This window comes from Xiphias gladius, chromosome 21 (assembly GCF_016859285.1).
Source record: "Xiphias gladius isolate SHS-SW01 ecotype Sanya breed wild chromosome 21, ASM1685928v1, whole genome shotgun sequence".
NCBI classification, from domain to species: domain Eukaryota; kingdom Metazoa; phylum Chordata; class Actinopteri; order Istiophoriformes; family Xiphiidae; genus Xiphias; species Xiphias gladius.
The window spans coordinates 19046150-19067662 of NC_053420.1; the positions used below are offsets into that span (position 1 = coordinate 19046150).

At 41.6% G+C, this 21513-nt stretch overlaps 1 protein-coding gene across 1 annotated transcript in view; it reads right to left on the reverse strand.

Annotated features, from left to right (window-relative positions):
* The window catches only part of LOC120807505 (low-density lipoprotein receptor-related protein 1-like), a 93076-nt gene that overhangs the window by 37172 nt on the left and 34391 nt on the right, over positions 1-21513 (reverse strand). The window contains 16 exon segments of the mRNA XM_040159647.1: positions 795-875; positions 1101-1198; positions 1265-1430; positions 2031-2171; positions 2895-3020; positions 3198-3387; positions 3962-4184; positions 5342-5522; positions 6133-6369; positions 7855-7998; positions 8152-8341; positions 10533-10755; positions 12048-12210; positions 19194-19457; positions 19567-19695; positions 20456-20575. Of these exon segments, the coding sequence (XP_040015581.1) occupies positions 795-875; positions 1101-1198; positions 1265-1430; positions 2031-2171; positions 2895-3020; positions 3198-3387; positions 3962-4184; positions 5342-5522; positions 6133-6369; positions 7855-7998; positions 8152-8341; positions 10533-10755; positions 12048-12210; positions 19194-19457; positions 19567-19695; positions 20456-20575 (2676 nt within the window).

The window sequence follows — 21513 nt, forward strand, 5'->3', positions numbered from 1 at the left end:
ATAATGACAGAAACTGCATAGATCAGACCATGCACCATGAGGGAATGTACCCAGCGCTGATACATTGAGCTTGGCAGCACAGCATCATAAGCACTTTTATGCCCATACTCCTGTTAAAGGGCAACCTAATGTATAACTTCTACCACATTTTACAGTAGTTAAATTGATAGTAATCAAGGAAAGAAAATATATTCTGCGGTTAGACTTTTATCATTTAACCTGGCATCCTATTACATTTATACGGAATTCAATTTAGTTTCATTAATTTGATTGCTAACACTTTTGGTTCTCCATGTATTTGGCTGAGTGAGTAATGCACTTACAATTTATTAAATCTAATTTAGCTTCAAACCCCTGTGCAGCAAATTAAATGAATGGCAGCAGTATTGGCCTCAGCTGGTGGCCATGTTCAGTTAGCAGAAAAGCAGCACTAAACTCTCTCTGTTTAATGTCCTAGAGCTAGGCTAGCGTCATGGCTGTTGTGGTGCATGTTGATCTATGCACTAACCGGTCAGGTTTGGACAATTCAACTCATCAGAGCCGTCCCCACAATCCTTTTCTGAAAGACAGAACCAAGGGAAGACAGCAGAGTGGGCGAACAGCACAACATGGAACAACAAAACCAACAACACCGAACAACAAAAGACAGGAAAGAAAGGTGAAAACACACAAACATACAAGGTGAGGCTGGTGGCAAAACATGCACAGCAAACTGTGACAAAGGGAAGTGAACAGTTCCCACTGTAAACAGGCACACTGGAGAGAAGGAGAGAGAAGAAAGAGCAGACACTAACCATTATCACAGCGCCAGTTAATGTTGATGCAGCGTCCATTGTTGCAGGTAAACTGGGTGAGAGGGAAACATGTGGGGTAGGCTGTGGACAGAACAAGAGTTTAGACATGTTGCCTGCTGCTTATGCCTCACTCAAATATCAAAACGACCTCCACAAGCAGCTATAAATCACCCTGCAGCTACTTTATATTGTGAGAAGAAGTTGACCAACCACAGGAAGCATGCCCTCTCCTCAAAAAAAACGACTCACAAAGCAGCTATAAATCACCCTGCAGCTACTGTATATTGTGAGAAGAAGTTGACCAACCACAGGAAGCAGGTTCATCTGACCGATCACCGCAGTCATCGTCCAGGTCACATGTCCATGAAACAGGGATGCAGCGCCCACTGGCACATGAGTACTGACTGGCACATGAGTACTAAAGACCAGACAGGAGGGGGAGCTCGTGTCACACGTGAACAACAAAAAACACCGGTCAGATTTCAGTATGGGGTATGTTTGTTTGTGTACCTGAGCAGGTGGTGTTGGATTCGTCCTCATCGTTCCCACAGTCGTTGTCCCCGTCACACAGCCAGCGTAGAGGGATGCAGCGGTTGTTCTTGCACTTAAATCTATCTGTGGGGCAAGTGTGCTGGTCTGGAGAGAAGAGAGGAAAGTGAGAAGCCGTGTGGGGGGAGGCGGATGAAAAATGGAAAGGTGAAAGAGTGGAGAGTCATGACATGCAAATGAGTGCAAGACAGGGCAGATATTCTAGCTGTTTTGGACTGGATTTTTGTTTTGTTTGGAATGGAAACATGTCGACACACTGACCACAGACAGACAGACAAGCAGACAGAGAGCTTTTCCAGATTCACAGACATTGCTACATTCCTCCTTGCTCACACACTTACAATACTATGTGCTCACATATACACACAAACATACACACTCGCACGATTTCAGAGTCTGCTCTCATTTTATTCTGGCATCATCAGACTGTCAAATTCAGACTGCCAGAGGTCATCTGACTTAGTACCAACAGGAGGGGTAGCTGTTTCGAAAACCATGTTAAATGAGGTCTGTGTGCGTATGTGTGTGTGTGTGTGTGTGTGTGTGTGTGTGTGTGTGTGTGTGTGTGTGTGTGTGTGTGTGTGTGTGTGCGTATGTGTGTGTGTGCGTATGTGTGTGTGTGTGTGTGCGTGTGCGTGTGTGTGCGTGTGTGTGTGTGCGCGTGTGTGTGCGCGCGAGGTAACTCACGGCACAGCTCAGGAGCCTCATCACTATTGTCCAGACAGTCATTGTCTCCATCACACTTCCAACGCTCCTGGATGCAGCGGTTGTTCTTACAGGCGAACTCTCCAGGCTGGCACTGAGGAGGGGGAACGTAAGACGGATTGGCTGTGGAGGGAGCAGTAGGGGAATAAAAAGAATGTGAAAAAGAGGTCACGGAGGACATAAAAAGAAGAAAAATACAGTTTTGGATTTCAAAACTTTGCAACAGAGGGAAAGCGGAGGGGGTTCGTGGAAAGGTGCAATTATATGAAAACTAGAAAACCAGTAGTCAAAATCTCCCCACCAATACTAGGCTGGAGCTGGACTGACCATTAGCTGCATAAAATTCAAGACATACACAAAGTGGACAAAATAACAGCAGCACTTGTACAATAAACAATGCTGCAATACATTTCTTTGCAAAGATTTGAATCTAGTAGTTGGTTTTGTTGAGTTTGTGGTCTGGTTGTTTTAGATTGTATTTTATTTGTATTATATCTGAAGAGCCGCCTGTTATTTTGACCTACTTGGGGGTTGGCAACATGACAAGAACACCTTGAATATTCTAGACTTCACAGTGGTAGTACTTACTGCAGGGTTCATACTGGATTGCATTACATTATGCTGTTATTGTGGCCAACCCTGGTGTGTCTGCATTTGTTCAAATATTTTATGGCAAACTGTTCTAACAAAACACACAGTCACTGTCAGACAGCTTGACTCATCTTGTCCGACATGCTGGAAATAAAACCTTCTATATGGGATGGAGAAAAATTAGTGCCATGGGAAATACCCTTCAGTTTCACACACAAACACATGGGCCCACAAAGCAATCGTGTTTGTACCTACCTTTGCAGCTGGTGTTGTCAGCTGGGTCTAGTATTTGGTCTTCTGCACAGGCACAGTTTCTGCCTCCTGGTATTGCCAGACACAGACTGCTGCAGCCTCCATTGTACACACGACACGCATTAGAGCCTGTAGACGAACAAACATGAATGTACAGCGATATAATATGGTTAATACAAACACAAAATAGCAACAGTTATGCTTCATGTATGCCACTGTGCATCTTTGGACAATAATAACTGCTAAATTAACGTGGATAGATGTTTAGATAGAAGGCCAATCTATGTGTGATAAGTTGCCCATTACCTTGCTGCTGCTGAGCGTCGTACATTCGGATTTCAAAGATGGGCGGTCGCTCATTGCGCAACAGAGTGGCAGTGCCAGTGGTGGTGTCCAACTTGTAGATACTGCCACTACGGTACTCGTTCCAGAACAAGAAGTGTTTATAGTGGCACAGACCAAAGGCGTGGTTCAGTTCCTGACCTTCGTACACCGTCTGGTGATGTGAGAAAAGCAACAAGATGGGAAAATGTGATGTGACGGACCATTTTTGTTTTCTACCAGTTAACACTTAAGTTAATTATACTACAAATCTAACACTGGATTTGGCTAGTATATACCAATGCTACACTCAGTTAAGGCCATTTGAACCTAACGAGTGTCTACGCTATAGTGGCACAAAAAAGCAGGTCATAAACCTATGTGGCCCTAACATATCCTTTTCAGTGTTATTAAAACTATTACTGTAAATATTTAGATTTCATTCATTCTATATCAACTACAACATTCCAATTTCTGGATTATAAGTTTTAAATACTAGAAACACCACAATCAAACCACAACATAACCAACACACAAGCCACTGAAAACAAATATCATCCATTTAGCCACAAGGAGTGAGCAGTATTTAAAAAAAAAAGCTCAGGCCCACAGTCTCTGAACTGTATTGTGATGGACCACCCACAGTCTTCCACTGCTTTAAAACTTATTCCTTATTAGCTCACTGACAGATGTTCAGAATAATTTCCAGTTCTCGTTCCGATGAACCGCTGATGACGGCAGGCGCTGACCTTGCGTTCAGAGCTGTTGAGGTAGACCATCTCAATGCGGTCGTAGTAGGCGTCCACCCAGTAGAGGATGCCCTGTGGGATGTCCAAACTCAAGCCATTGGGCCACAGCACTGTTTTGCTGGTCAGGAAAACGTTCCTGTTGGAGCCGTCCATCCAAGCTCGCTCAATTTTGCCTCGCTTGCTCTCCTTAGGATCCTCCTCCCAGTCTGTCCAGTACATCCACCTGAGGAAGCAACAGGGGAACTGTTATGAGAACGCAGGTAGGATAGCAAGACAAAAAAGGAGAACATTTGTTTTGAAACAATCTCTTGGCATTAATGGAGGCAATGACTTCTTATGTAGCTGCCCTAAAGCGGACAACACTCAACAGATCATCCAGTGAGGCGGCACCACAGTGTTTCTCTGTTGATCTGTCCATAGGCAAACCAATGTTTGTCACCAAGTACTTCAGGCCCTGTCAATCTTCACCACTGATCTCAGCTCAGCCTGTGAGCACTGCCCGTCTACAACATTATGCAAACCTAGAAACATTCCCCTCCACTAGAACAGGACTGACATTAGCATTAACTTTTCATATTTCCTTTTCCATCTGTCTCTTTCTCTTCCTTTCTGCAAATTTTTCCTCCTCCTCTTCTCTCTCAGCGTGACTGATTGTAGGCATTAGTAGAGGTGAGTTCCTTTCCCCTGGGGTTTGTATGGACACACATCACCCTGTCACAAGCAATCCAAAGAATGTGTGCCTGTTTATGAGTGTGTGTTTCTCAGAGAGAGGGGGCCCAGGAGGTCATATTAATAAAACACGTCCATGCATGGCAAGATTAAGGGCTATTTGAAAGTTTGCAAGAGAGATATTCCTGTATGGTAATAAGCTTGTGGAGGAAATCTATGAAGTAATGTGCAAAATACTCCTTCTGATATAATAAATTCTGTGTGATAAGTGTGGGGTGATAATGGCCAAAAACACAGATACAAATGTATAGGCACTCTGCTGGATATTGTGAAGAGACACAGACAAGAGATGTTGAAGAAAGCAATCCCTTGCAAGTGGTGAATAACAAAACAAATGAACAGCTCAGACACAAGAGCCAAGTGAAAGTTTGTCGAAAGGTGAGCTACAGAGCAGCTGAATTATGTCATTTGAGGCATCACTTACCATATATTATTGCATGACCACAAATAATCACACACAGACCTGCATGCATCATAATTCATTTACAAGCCATCTCTAGGCCAGCATCATTTCAAGTGCTGCCTAAAACTTGCACCTTTTCTTCTTCCCAGAATGTGAAATTCTCACTCCTGTTCATTGATCTTTATCCTCTTTCTCTGGAACAAAAGCACCAAACTCCATCACTCCTTCTAACTCTGTGTCCCCCTTACCCATTTAGAGGATCCACTACAATGGCACGAGGGTGAGTCATTTTTCCCTCAATGAGGATTTTGCGGGTCTGTGAAGCTTTTTCCAGCCGAGCCACACTGATGGTTTTCTTAGGCCCGTCATCTGTCCAGTACAAGTTGTCAGCCATCCAGTCCACAGCTATGCCCTCGACTGTGTGGATTCCTGAGACAAACACAAACGGTTGGTGAGAAATCTGTTTCTGCAGCACAGATATAAACATCACACACTCCAGTGTTTCCATAACTGTAAATCAAGAATTTAACTTTTTATGCTTTTAGATTCAAGCTTAAATCTTATACTGAATCAATGCCTATTAATGCATATATTTTTAATAGTTTTTTTTTTATTATTATCATTAAGTAATTTGGTAATGTTGACTTTTAAACGTTTTCTGTCTTTTTGTTGCACTGGAAATGAGTCTATTGCAACGAAGTTCTTGATCTCAGTAGTACAGGCTGGATTAATAAACATTAAACAGAGAAAAATATGTTTCTGTTTACAAGATTTTGAGCTTGTGAAATAATTTGTGGCTGTTTGTAACCCCTTGTAAACCAGTAAAAAAAAAAAAAAAAAAAAAACCTCTTACAGCCAGAACCGGGGCCAAAATTTGTAATCCAAATGTGTGTTTTGGGTGTGTGAGTTCAGTGTCAAACACAGTGTTGACAGTTTAAGTTATGGGGTGCATACAGTTTTCTGCCTTGAATCTGTAGTCAGATGATCAGAAAGTCTTTGTGTATTTTTTTGTTTCTCAAATTAGCTTCTGTTGACCTACCTTCTTTCAAAATGGTATCCCTCTCTGTTCCATCAATCTTCTGTCGTCCAATTATGTAGCTAGTGGCGTCGGCAAAGTAAATGAACTCGCTCTCGGCATGAAAGTCCAGAGCTCTGGGGTTCATCAGATTTTCGATGGGGATCATGTACTCATCTGGCACCTTGGCATTCATGTCCATACCCCTGATGACCCCTGGGCGACCTTTACCATAGACCAGGAAGAGCTCATGTTCGGGTTCTGCAGCAAAACAAGAAAACAGAGAGAGCAGAGAAAGAACAAAAGAGTTTAGCTTAGACCTGCATTTATATGTATAATTGTGTATTAATTACAATGTGCATTGATTACACAAGTAAACAACATGCAAGATCAGCAAAAGCCCTAAATGAAAATTACGTGATTTTCAATTGAGAGGCAGAGAGAAAGGAGGAGAGAGTGCCTTTAGCTAAATCAACTGTGCCGTTTTCAAGGACAGTCCATTCTCAGCAGGCAGATCAATATAATGCTATTAACGGCTGATAAAATATTAAAACATTTCTCAGAACAAGCTGAATCAGGCTGACAGCTGTTTGGGGAGGTCAATGGAGAGCTAGCGAACCAGACTAAGTTATGGTGTTGCTCAGCTACTTTGTTCGTGGCTCTTTTCCCGTCTACAGCCCAGGGGAGAACCGCATCCCTGATCCAACCTTGGCTGCCCTTGGCTTTAGGTCAATAGAGCTGAATCACTGTGGCTCCCAATTTCATACTTGTAGTTATACTGGGAACATGCACACATCAGCTCTGGATGTGCTAAATCTATGCTGCAGTGTATAGCAGTACTCCTTTAAGTACCCTTTCATCGATGCCCCCAGTCATGTTCCAAATGTGCATTTGAATTGATTTTAAACTGGATGGTATTTGACGCTTATATTAACGCCTACATGATATAAAAGTGGATATTGTCACAATTGTATTTGTTGAATTATATTGGTCATGTTTGCATTGTACTACTACCAAAACTACTACTGGCAAAAGTGGAATATTTAAACCATTTATCTGTTAGTTTTATCTAATTATTCCAGCTGTTTATCTGCTTACGTTAATTTCGCTATTTGAACCATCTCTCTGTTACTTTTCGCTAACTGTTTCAACAGTTAATCTATTAAAATTAATTTAGCTATTTGAACCATTTATACATTACTTTAAGCTAACAGTTTCAACTGTTAATCCATTAATTTTAGTTAACTATTTCCATTTATCTATTACGTTTATACTATTTCAGCCATTCATTCGTTCTTTTTACCCATGTATTTATCCATTAGACTACTTTTAGCATTCGAATCAAACCATTTATCCAATTCTTTTAGCTAATTATTTCAACTATTTATTCATTATTTTGTTAGCTATTTTTTTCAACCTTTTATCTTTTATATTACTTTTAGCTAACTATTTAGACTTTTTCTACTTGCTTGTGTTACGGTCAATAATTTTTTGTAAATTTTCAAATTACTTGATCTCACAATCTTTCCACGTACCACCTGGCAACTGCAGAAGTACCCCCTAGAGTACAAGTACCCCCTGGAGTACAAGTATCCCCTGGAGTACAAGTACCGCTGGTTGGGAGTCACTGCTACAGTGAATGTTTGCAGACTCTTTTGACAGGTAGACTTACAATACCTACTGGAGTTTCTTCATAGATAATTTGAAAGAAGGTGTGCATTTGCAGTTGCTGAAAGTCCTACTCACTTTTGCAGGATTTGCCATCGCTGCCCAGGCTGAATCCAGAGCGACAGCGGCAGGTTCGGGTCTTGTGGCCATTTCCCAGCAAACAGATGTCAGAGCAGCCTCCAGCCTTCCCAAACTGGTCCACCTCACATGCATGGCTACGCACTGGACACCAAGAAGGTGGCAAATGCAGTCACAAAACCAAAAATATCAATACCATATTCAGCTGTGAATGATACACTAATGTGCGCTAGTAAGTATGTGTGTGTGTGTGTGTGTGTGTGTGTGTGTGTGTGTGTGTGTGTGTGTGTAGCCTACCTGGAGGCTGACGCCTCTGGTGGTAGACGTGCAGCGCTCCTCCCTTATCCACCCTGGTCACTACTTGGTAGTCTGTGCTGTTGAAGCGGTTGACCCTGATCACACTGGTCTTCGGCTGCATGTTAGCGTTGTCTGAGTTGGTGGCATACAGGTAGTTTTCAAACACAGTCAGTCCATACAGGTGTTCGATCTGAAAAAGAAAAGGAGAAATGGAAGATTAAAGAAGATGTGAAAAAATGAGAGACAGAACTGAATCAAATGAACTAAAAAACATAGTTCATGATTTTCCTTGAGTTCCCCACTCTATGAAAGAAAGAAAATTCTTTCTTGCACCTAGAAGATAGGTGTACTTTTTACATATTCCTACTTGGTTTGGCTAAGAACTCAGATTCCAATCAACTCTCTCTAACAGGCCAACTACTGATGTCAGTTGTTGCCATGCACGATCATAAGACAGATCAGCCTCTAAAAGACAGACTGTAAAAATATTTTTATCTGCTCTGATGAGGGCTGTCTAGGCAGAAACACATCAGTATTGCCTTTGTGTGATAAAATAGGGTGAAAATAGATTTGACTTTGTTTATCACTTTGGATGAGCAAATGTCTTCTAAGAACTATTTTCAGTGTTGTAGTCTCTCGAGTCACCTACATACAGCAATGTGAGCAATCCCATGGTAAATATGCTTGTAAACAATAATACGCACTGATGTGTCCTGATATATAAAAATAATGGACAACCGTGGATCCATACAATACCACAGTTCAATGTGAAGTGCCATTTTACTAATCCATTATTTTCTATATCAGGACACTTCGGAGGCCGTTACCATGGTACCTGACAACAAAAACAAGACAGGCATTCTTCAAATTATCCTCCATGTTTTAAAGATTTTCTTCACTCATTTTTTTTTCCAATGTTTAGTTTTATTTTGCAAGTGAGTCTTAACTGGTAATGTAGCAGGAAGGAAAAGTATTGTTGCCACGGTAACCTGCAGTTTAATAAACCATGTGCACTGATGTAGAACAGTTGTTAAAAACTGTTTACTGTAGCTCTTTTTGAGGTGTCCTGATATAAACTTTTTACAGCCACTCACTCAGAAACTAGTGTATTCCATGGCCATGGTATAAAGTGGTACTGTAAAGTGATAAGGTGTCTAGAGATTCCATAGCTCAGACAGAAGTCATGGACAAACTAGCTTCCATCTGACAAAATGAGGAAGAACAGCAAGGCAAGGACTTTATGATCTGAACAGGCCACTGACTCAGTAACCAGAGAGGCTGCGTCAGCACAAGCATAAAACTGAGATGGGGCTGTGGTCTATCACAGCAGGCTGTAAGGAGCTCAGTGGGTCGTAGAGAGACAAACAAAGACACAGACAGCCAGAAGGATACGCAGAGTGATTAACAAAGGCTGGGAAGCAATGCTGATGAGGTGATACAGTCAATGGAAACCTATTAGTATCAGGCTGTTAGGGAAGCATGATTGTGCACTGTGTCACCTTTACTCACAAATCTAGCCATGAATAACCAGACCAACACTAGCCATGAGAAAGTATGTGTTGAGCTGCCTGACTTAGCACTCTTCGAGTTCCAAGTGGCTCTGAAAATCTGCAGCCAACATCAAAACCATAATGAATTCATTTCATATTATATTTCATATAAATTCATTCTATGAAATACAATGAATTTAAGGGGTCTCAATAAGCAGGCATGGGACTCTTTTTCCTCTAATCCCCTGCACCTTGATTTAAACTTTTGAACTGTATTTTTATACGAAAAAAGTTTCCTGTGCAGCTTAAAGAGCCCAGTCAGGCTTTAATAAACACATATGTTCCAGACAAAGCAGCCAAAACTCTGCATCATCAATATCCACACTTTCTTTTAACCATTACCTGAAGGATGTGCATGTACTAATGCCCTGTTACAAGTGTAAACACACACCAACACAAACACACACAAACACAATCTCTCAAATAAAGAGATTGTGGCTTGTGTGGTGTGTGTTTGTGTCCTTAGGTTGAGTGAGTATATGAAAGCGATTACTTCTCCATAGACCACAGTAAAAGCCATGGTAACAGCCACTGTGCTTCACCAGCACTGCAACATTACCAGCCTCAGTATTGGACACTATTAATCAGCAGGTTTAATGAAAAACTATATGTCCACCATTTTCTCTCTGCTCATAACTCACTGGCCAAGAACACATTACAGTACAGAAGTACACAGGAAAAACATAAGGTGTATTATAGATATATATGGAACTCTAAAGCACACCAGGGTTTTTAGCAAATTATGAGTAGCATACAAAAGGACAGTAAATTTAATCTCTGCTGATGGAAGATAATATAGGAGTCAAGTGTGTCCTGTACAGCTGTTCTCACCAGCAGGCCTTGGATGATGGTGTGTCGGTTCTTGCCTTCATAGTCCACCACTTCAATGTAGTCCAGGTAGGCATCGGCCCAGTACACAAGCCTGCTGACAAGGTCCAACGTGATGCCGTGGGGGAAAACAATCTTACTGTCTACGAGCTTGGTACGGTTCTGACCATCCATGTCACATCGCTCCACTTTAGGGATCTGACCGTAGTCTGTGAAGAACACCTTCCTGCAGAAACAAAGGATCAGACCTGAGTGAGGACAGATGGCTGGATAGATGAACTAAATTGGCAAACTGTCTCATTTTCAGCCCATCTGGCTTTTTTTTTATGATTGATTGCTCAACCAAAGGAGACAATAATAATTTAGCTTATCAGTAGGCAAAAGGAGAAAGGTAAGAAACATCCCTGATGCCAGACATAAAGCAAGATTATCTGTTTATGTAATTGTTTCAAGGAACAATGTTGAATATTTGCTGAGTACTTTTAGGTTTGGGCTGTTAGTTTGACGAAACAAGATATCTGAGATCCTCAACTTGGATTCAGTAACTCTCCAATAGCATTTTGAAGACCTAAAATTTTGAGTTTCTTTCTGAATATTTGCAGTTTTATAGGCTATAATATTCTGAGGGAACACATTTCCACTGTAAAACTGGTTCAGAATCAAGCACAGAACATCAGAGCATGTTTAAGTTTTTCACTGATGCCACAACCAAACTTGAGACTTATTTATGGCTTCAAATAACAAACCATGCTCACAGTCCTTGTAAATGTGCTAGAAAGCAACATCTTCTTTTGAAAATTTGCCTTAAACAAGCCTTTGCAAATTTGATTTATTTTATTGTGAATGCGGTAAACAGTCAGTGTAGGATTTCCGGTTTGTGGTCACTAAATAACAGCACAACAAAAGAGGATTTTTGCTGTAATATTGTTATTATTGCTGTTTTGCTCCTCCTCTAATGACACTGCAAACTATAACAAAAAAACAGCTACATTGAATATACCTGGCCTTGTTGCTGGAAGAACCAAATTGCATGTGATGAAAATGATGCATGTAGGCACAAGCAAATGTGTGCATGAATACACACATTCATGCCGTCAATTGTTTATTTCGAACACACAAGCTCTCAGATACTCCCTTACACAACTCTGCACTACAGATATACACACACTTTCGGGAATTTAGTTGGAAAGTCTTGTTATAAACAAAAGAGCCGAAACAAAAATACGCTTTTACACTCAAAACCTATACAGTCATTGTACCATGCAAGCAGGACATCTGTGCTCAATTACTCCAATGTCAAAACATCCATTTAGCCTTTTCCCCCACTTTTCAAAGTTGGGGGACAGGGACAGAAGTCTGACTCCAGTCACTCTCGTGGACTATGAGTTTGCATGAAGCACTTGATAAGGATGTGTGTTTGAGTGCATTTAGAAAACTAAGACATATACATACAGGGTATCTGTCTCTGTATTTGTGTGTTTTTATGTGTAAGACAAAAGGTAAGATTCTCAAACTGACCCCATAGTGGGGTCCAGGGCGATGCCTTTAGGGTTGTACAGCTCCTGGTCCAGGAGGGTGACACATGTCTGCCCATCCTTGTCACACACGAAGATCCTGTCGTCCACGTCATCCACAAAGTAGAAGTTTCCGGTGAGCCAGTCGATGGCCATCTGCTCCACATCTGGACAGAGCAGGGGGAGGAGAGGTGAGGAAGGGGTAAGATAGGACACAGGAGGGAACCAAAAACAGGATTTTCAGTACTTGAATTGATTTATTTTGACTGGTAAAGAACTTGAGCGTGTGATGTTATTGCACATACTTGTAGCAGATGGGTGAGAGTTTTGTCTCAAAGTCATAAGATGAAGTAAATTAGTCAGCAATACTGTGCAGCAGCTACTTCAACGGCTCTCTCTCTCTCTACCACACCCACATTCACACACAGTCCAGATTTACAGGTTAGGACTTGGGGCAGCTTTTTTGATTGACAAGCGAGATGACAGCCAACTCCAATTAGAAAGTGTCTAGGTAATGTGTGTCATTCAAAGTCACTCAGACAGACAGAATATGAGACAGGCTGTTTGTTGCTTCAAAGAGTGTGACATTGCCATAGATTTAGCTAAGCGACGATGGGTGTGTGGTTTCCGCTGGGTTATTTTCCCCGAGGCTCAGCTCATGGGGTCAACCAGTGCCCCACCCGTCAGTGAAAAATCAAACACCTAGACGTTTGCAGATGGCCTCACACAGGCACTTTTCTGGAACATTTGCAGTCTGCAGAAGTTCAACATAGACAAGGCTGGAGAAGGAAAAACTGGAATACTCCTGATCTATCCAAACTGTTCTAAATGTGGTGCAAGACCAGACCACATAGGGAGGGTCTGAAAGAGGAGAAAAACTAGTGAAAAAGAATAACATGAGACACTAATATACCCCTCTCTCTAGTTCTCCCTTTCCCTCCTCTTCCTTCCTTTCGTCAAACACCAGCTCAGACGTGCTGAGTCTGAGCCAAGGATCAGAGAATGAAAGCTATTGTTAAAGCTGAAGGAAAGGAGATGTGAAGATATTAAAAATCCAGAATGATGCATTTCCTGTAGTATATTTACTCAAGTACTGTACTTGAGTATAATACTCCTTGTACTCTATATTTTTTATTCTTTAACTATATTTTTTTACTTTCACTTTACTATATTTTAGAGTAAATCATTTTCTTTTCACTCCACTACATTGTTTGACAGCTATACTTACTAGTTACTTTACATACTGAGATCTTAAAAACCTATAATGAGGCCGTAAAACTAGAAAGAGTTGGGACGAGGGCTTCCCAAACCACAAGACTTGTATTTTCACAGCTGCCATGAGCTCGCCTCTGCACAGAACTGTCCTTACACACGTACACAAACCCCTCAGATACAGGACTAAAGTTGTGCAGCAGGGGTCCTTGATCATGCAGTGCTCAGTGCTAAGGGTGAAGGTCTAATGTGTTGGTTTGTTTACTGGGGTGTTGAGGTCACTGCGCCGATTTGGGGAGAGGATCAATTTCTCCAGGAAAGAAAAAATGGGTTGGGGGAAATGATGGAGCAGATTCTTCTGTATAAGAGAGAAATAAAAGTGCGCACATTGAAATCTTACCAGCTATGGACCAAGAAATCTGACTGTAATTCCAGAGGAGCCCTCTGTGTTTAGAATAACTGACACATTTTTCTGAAGAGCCCGACTAGCGAAGGGAGGGAAATGACACACTTTTAAATATTTTGGATTTGAGTGGAAAATGGAAAAATGCAGGGATGGCGGGGAAAGGAAGAAATAGTGAGAGAAAAGACAGAAGACAGAGAAGAGAAGAAAGAATGAGAGAAATAGAGATCTGATTTCCACCAGGGAAACTTGGCCATTGTGCAACAGCATTTCTGAGGTTTATGGGAAACAGGGGCTGTATTCCCAAAGGTGCTCTTAATTTTTAACACAGAGTTCTCTGTTTAAACACTCCCAGCTGCCCAACAACACACTGATACACTGATTAGGCAACGGATAAACAAAGGGGGAGAAAAGCAGAGATTGTGTAATATTCAAAAAGTGTACTGAAAGCCCTGAAAAAATGTGCATCCCGTGCTCTCTGACACCCCCTGCTCTCCATTTTCCTCCACTTCTGCTAAACAGAAATGGCTCCAGAGCTCCAGTGCCAGAGACTTTTCTATCTCCTCCCATTCTCCTTCCCTCTCTCCTCCTCCTCCATGCATCATCCTCCTATCCCTCTGCTATGTCTGCTCCCCAGAGGTGGCAAAACAGTCTGGATTCATTAACTGCAGCTCTGACTGTCTGAAACTATGCTATAAAAAAAAAACACAGCATAATTGAAAAAACAGAACTGGCTGCCTTCTTCATTTTTTCTCTCCTCTCTCTAAACAACGTGTTTTCTACGTGTTTTCTTGTCCATCCCTCTGCTCCCTGTTGGTCTAAGAAAAACAACAGCCAAGTGGATGTCTAGCTAATGTATTGCTAAATGGAGCAATGCTAGGTAGAATTTTACTCCAATAATTATATTTATGAGCAGAAGTGAGGGAGTTACATCTTCATAGGAACTCACTAAGAGAGCTATGCTGCTAACACAGGTGATCAGTAGTGTTTTCATATCAGTAGCATTACTCTTAATGGAGCTGATATGGTTTTTATACCTCTCAACGGACACTTTCAAATGGTGATTGAAGCTTTGACACCCAGTGCTCATACACCCTAACCCCCACTTCCCCTTCCTAACCTCCCACCCTCCAAAACGCTCCCACAACCCTCCCATCTGGGGAAAGCGTCACAGGCAGGGGGGAGAATGAAAAAATGAAATGAAAAAACAAACAAACAAAAACAAAAACCTTTTTTGGCTCTAAATGTTGTTTTGTTAAGGTCCACATGAGCCATAGGACCAAGGGAAATGGAAGTGGATAATTCGAGGGACTCAAGCGTAGATTTAAGACTAAAATATCTTTCATAGTTCAGGGTTAATGTGTATGTGTGGCAAAGGGGAGGGGGGTTTAAACTTGAACTACTTGTTGAATGGATAGAGGATTTGAAAATGTGCTGACTGGCTTGCCTTTTAACAGCACATGACCTCTTAAGGAGATTTCAGGCCAGTGTCTGTGTTACGCAGCACACTGTGGCTCACTGTGCAGTGAGTGGGGGCAGGTACTGGAGCTCTTACAGTACAAGCAGGGAAGGGAGGCTTAGTGACAGCTCTGGGATCAGTCCTCCTGTGCATGTGGAGCATCAGTGTCAACTTTATTTCATTTCTAGGTTTCCCCTAGGGAGAACTCTCAGCAGCCATACATTTGAAACAACCAATCAGGCTGACTTTCACCTGGACTATATGTATTAAAAAGCTGCTTCCTCTTTCAATAAGGCATTTCTCAACACAGGCTAAAATACTTGACGCCTGACGAGCACAGCTCATTTAGAATAGGCTGTATGTCATAGAAAGCGGTAAGATTTTAAAACAAAAGCTAAAATTAGTGGAAAAAATAAATTACATTATTCATTACCACACGGAAATTATATGATCCATCACCACTTTTGTAAGTTTCCCAGTGATTTTGAGCGACTGGTATAATAAGCAATGGCGAGAAACAGGCAGTGTCAAATATAGAATGAGAGTAAGTGTATGTTTCGTGAACTCTGAAAGTAGAAACTGGGAGTGAACGAGAGAGTCTTGGGGGGGCCAACACATCTGGTCTTGGGCATACTGAGGTCATGAGTCACTCCAACCACACGCGCACCATTTCCTGTAAGTTCACCCTTGCCATTGGTTGCTGCTGGTTCCTTCAATGTTTACTGTAAGCATAAACCCTGCTCCTCCTGTTCTTTCATACTCACACGCCAGGAGCCTGTCCGAAAGATCAACTCTGGGCAGTGGCTCCAGATTATGGACTGCAACAGATGAGAAAAATCTTCCCTTTTTATTGTACTTTTTTTTTTTTGTCCTGACACTAGGCACGCTGTTTGGGGTCAGTTGAGTGTTCAAAGGATATGGATATTCCATCACCTCAGGTGTATAATTGTCCCCAGATGGTTGCTTTTGCTCTGTAAAACAGATGATCATGACGCAGTTTCCTCTTTCAGTTTGGTTTGTGTTATTAAAAATCGAAATGCCTAAGCCTTTTCTCATCTCGCTCATACACCTACAGACGCGAAAAAAGTATTATTGTCAGTTGGATAAAGGAAGTTCACTGCCCTTCAATTGCCTCCTTTATTTCAGCAAAACAGCTCTTATCCATCATCATCAGTCATGCACATCCTGTCCTTGTTCCTAAATTCAGCCAGTTCTACATTTTTTGTGTGTGTGTGTGTGTGTACTTGTACTTCTATCTTTGTGAGGACCAATTTGAATGATATACCTTACGGAGTGAGGACATTTTGGGAAAGCGAGGACATTTTGGGAAAGTAGGGAAATTTTGGCCAGTCCTCGCTCTCTGACAAGTCTCTAAAGGGCTGTTTGAGGGTTAAGACTTGGTTTTACTGTTAGGGTTAGAAATAGATTTAGGTTAGGGTTAAAGTAAGGGTTGGGGTTAGGCATTCAGTTGTGACGGTTAAGGTTAGGGTAAGGTGCTAGGGAATGCATTATTTCAATATTTCAATCAGTGTCCTCACCAAGATACAAGCACAGGTTTGTGTGTGTGAGTGCGCAGGCACACACGTGTGTGGGGGACAGGCGTGGAGAACCCATCTGAAGCTGCTGGAATTTCCTGCAAATTCTTCTGATCCTTAAATTGCAGAGTCCAATGTGAGCTGAGTCACTGCTGCACGATTATAGCAACAGTGATAATTCTTGTTTCTTTTATATGACTCACAAATACATTTTTCTTAATAGAAAATTTCTATATCATAGTGGCACTATGTCAGTCATTTTGAGATAGGTGTTATAATGTCTCGTTTCCTACATGAGCCTGACTAAAGAGATACACTGTATAATTTAATAACAGATCTGGTTTTTGCAAGGCTCAAAATAGACACAGAGGTGCATCAGACTTCTTTATCTTATTACTGTGAGGGATGCCAAAATGCCTGATGCATAATTTTCATTATTCCGAGGATGTCGGATATCATCTGGTTTGAAATTAACATATTTTCAAATGACAACTACACCACATTGTGTGTGCATGTGGAAGACAGAGCTGCCTGACTGTCATCATTTGGTCTTTTCATTTTCTCTGATGGTCTGCACTGAGAAAGTCATTTCTGTCATGTTAATGCATTCTTTAGTCACATAACAAAGGGATGTGAATGGAGACAAGCTGCTGCACACTGAGTGAATGTGATCGGTCACAATGTTTGCAAGTAAAAAACATAAAACGGAAAGAAGAGGAGTAAAACTGAGATATATTATTCCATACAATGACACTATTTCTGCATGACCCTAAGTCTTATGTAGAGATTAGAAGTGGAGTTAAGGGACTGTGGTGAGAACTGGGGACGGACAGGGAAGAGAATATGAACATAATGACTGAGTGGGTTCAATGTTGTTTTGATTCAAGGTAAAGTCCTTTAATTAACGTTTGCAGATACATATGACAATGCAGATGTAACAAACTATTTGTCAACTAAACTCCCCAAAAGATAGCACAATGGGGCATCCTTGTTGGCTTTGTGAGGCTGAGGTTGTTGTTTCATTTACTGCTTTCCTTCAGACTCACAGAAGGCGGGCTTCCCAAAAACCAGACAGTGACTTGGCTAGGAATATGGGGCTTGAGGCACAGTAGTGATAAAGGGAGGGAGGGGAAGCAGGGTGCGGGTGTGGTGGCTTTAAACCCACAGGTTCTCTACAATCAGGAGCACGCATGTATACACGTCTGCATTCAATCACGCTCCTTAAATCGCCACCGTCTCTCTGACTTAGTTTCATTTCTTCGGGAAAAAGAATCTTCAGTCTTTTCTAAAACGAAACTTGAGCCACGGAAAAACACAGCTGCTTTTAATGTGGTATCATAATATATGTGACTCACAGGCTATGCACAAGCATAGAGATTCTAAGGACACTTCTATTCCACAGGTTTTAATACTCAGTTCAGTCTTGGCTACATGTCTGGGCATTTTTATGCCCACCTGTTTACATTTGACTTTAAAAGTTAAATTTATTTAAAACAACTCACAGGTGTACATGAGTAAATTGCAGACCAACAGGCTCAGCTAAATCGGCAACTACACTATAGTTTGAGGACCAGCCGGGGTCTGTAGGCCATGGCTGGGCTTTATTATCCCTATTTTAAAACTCTGATCTGTTAGATAAATGTCATCTGACTCCAGCATCAGTTAGTAGCAGGACTTTAAACAGACCTGAAAACATCTGGTTAGTTTTACTGTATTTACTATGCAATGTAAAGGCCAACTTCTAGTAAATACGGTTTGGGCGTGTTCTTTTAATTGCGTGTATGTGTCAAACATATGTGTAGCCAGCTTATTTAATAGTTTCAAGGTCCACCTTCTGCAGGAGTAATCTAGCTTCATCTTTATGCATCTGCTGTATGCACCACTTCTATGCTTCACTTTAGCCAGACCTGCATGAATAATGGAACCATGAAATATGCTTCTCTGAGTTAAATGCTCAAGAAATACGGAATTCATCATCCTCCTTTGTATATGAAGCAAGACAAAATGTGTGACTGCTTTTTTCACACAGAATCCAATGTGAGTGATGTACAAATTAAAATTCAAAATACCTTTTCTGGAGCAGGTCCGAGGTCTTTTTCACTGTGAAAAAACAACCCTACAACCAAAATGGACGGAGGCTGGAGGATTCAGCCTGAAAAAATTATGAGATGTTTGATAGATTGCTGTGTAGCCAAAGGGTTATGTATAATGCCTCTGGACTTTGTGCCGTTACTGCAGCACTTGCTGGACAAGCTAATGAAATTTGCAGTGGAAATTTATGTTATATGTGGCTGCCAGGGATAAAAAAAAATCCTGAAAAAAATTACCATATACACACATACTTTGCCATGCTGCAGTATCAGGCAGTTGCTTGGAATGTGTTATTGTGTATTATGTGTGGACAATTGGGCTGTAACATTTTGCTGTGTACTCTGGCCTGCGCAGATCATGCTGTGCTGACCTCTGCGCTGCAGTGCTCCTTCTCACTAAATGCCAGCTGAACTATCACAGTGTGATTTATAAATGTTGCGGTGTACTCACGGTGCAGGCTGAGGGAGATGTTGATGACTCTCTCCTCTGTGAAGCTCTTCAGGTTGGGGATCTTGGCACATTTGAGGTGTGTGGATGAGGGGGAGTCCCCTACGTGGATCCAGCAGACAGTCTCCTGAGCATAGAGGAAATCCATGGCTGTGGTTTGTTTGGTGCTGGTGGACAGCAGGCTGTGGACTGTAGTGCCGCTCAGGGAGGTGGCTTGGATGTTCTGAGAGTTGGCAATCAACAGGACAGGCAGACGGTCTACTGGCACTGGAAATGCAAAATGATGGACAATAACGGTAAACAGGAGGAAAATGAACAGAACGTCTCTACAGTATCAGTCAGTGATTCAGCAATGCTGTTGTCTGCTGGTACTTACCATTCTTGGCCTTGCAAGAGCGGTTGTCTGGCTGTGACAAGTAGCCCTCCACACAGGAGCAAGTGTAGGAGCCTTCGGTGTTGGTACAGGACTGACTGCAGGTCCCATACACAGTGCACTCATCAAAATCTGAAACATAAAAACCACAGATGTTCTTAATACTCCGTTAAAATAAGAAACAACAAATTTCAGTTCAGAAAGAGCACAAATGGAAAATAAAATAAAAACATAAAGCTTTCCACAGGTGATATACAAAAGTGCTGATTAAAAGTATTCACTTTCCTTAACTAACAACAAATTCTTCAATGCAATTCCGTGTTTCATGTTTAGTTTGCCAGGCTGAGTTTGTGATTCATTTAAGGTGTAATATTTTATGTGCTTGTTGGACAAAACACCTATATATACGTGAGGTTTGAAGTGTTGTTCATCAATCCCACTCAGTCTTCTGTAACCGCAATGGCTGTTGAGATTTCAATGTTTCTAAACAGGCTTTTGTGGAAAATAACCCACACACCACAGCCCCTGAACTACCCCGCTGTGTGCTCTGCACTTGGTTTAGTTTCTCGAAAACCTGAGTAAACACACTGGTGCAGCTTTGGATGCTGAAAAAACTTCAGTAATGATGTGGAGTTACTGGACAGGGAAGCACGTAAGCCACGTAAGCTTATGTTTGTTGTTGATGCTGCATAGCCAACAACAGTTTACACAAATCCAGTGGTATTCTTATCCTGTCATTACTAGCTGTTTGTCATTTCATGCAGGAATAAAATACAAAGATATATCAACATAAAGATGAATCATTTGGTATTTTTCCATTGTGACTTATTGATTATATGCCTCCATTACATACTAAACCGGGGTTATCACTGATGTGTAAATAGGAACTCACCTTTACACGTCTTCCCATCCGGGCTGATCTCATAACCACTCTTACAGTAACAAACAGGTCCTCCTGGAGTCACTGCACAGTTTTCCTGACAAGCCGTGAGTGAGCAGTTGGACATATACTCTGAGGATAAAAAAGGAGGGGGAGAGAGCAGGATAATGTAATAAATGCAGGAACAAGGGAGGGGTATGTATTCATGATCCTTTCCCGTTGCCACGTTGTTATTCAGCTGAAAACAAAGCATCAGTGGTTCTAAAGGGAGGTTGTTTTGTGCATAATTATGTATTAATCCCTTCAACATACCACTACAAACCAATAAATTAAACTGTGATCACTCAGGTTTCATTCATCCTGCTTTCTACTATCTGGCAGAAGACAAGGAGCTTAAAGTATGCCTGTAGGTATCAGGGGCAACATTTACAGCTCAGCAGGGTGCTGAAGTGCATAAATACTTGATGTGTGTGGCCAAGTCGTTGAACTATACTCTCTGCGGCCTCCTCTGGACAATGGGGCACGTATTAAAATATTCAGAGTCACCTCAGTTATTCATCAGCTACGCATTAGAACTGACATGAGACGTGATCTACAGTAAGTGTGGCTGAATGTAGTGTGACTCCATTTCAACATTTCAGCATTTCAGAAACTGAAAGCCTCGCAGAATCGTAGCCCTGAAAGCAAAAAAAACATCTATTCAACCAAGAATGCGTCATTGGTGAGAGTTCTGGTGAGAGTTCTGAGTGGGAAATCATAGGGGAACAACGGCTCAGTATAATGGTAGTAAAGATACATTTTTACATTTAGCCTTGATAGAGGGATTTTGGCAGATGATTAAATGTTTGTTTTGGTCCCAAGTGCACATCCATTACTACTATTAGCAGTAGTAATGGATTTATTAATGGATTTATGGTGCAGCTGGGCTGCATCATAAATCTTTGTTCTCTGGTTCTGAATGCGGTTCGACTGTTGACAGCTCTACATATACAATAGTTCTCAGGACCAAATTTTGGCCCTGCTCAGTGCATGAGTCCAAATCTGATAAAAGGAATCTTCAGAAGTGCTAA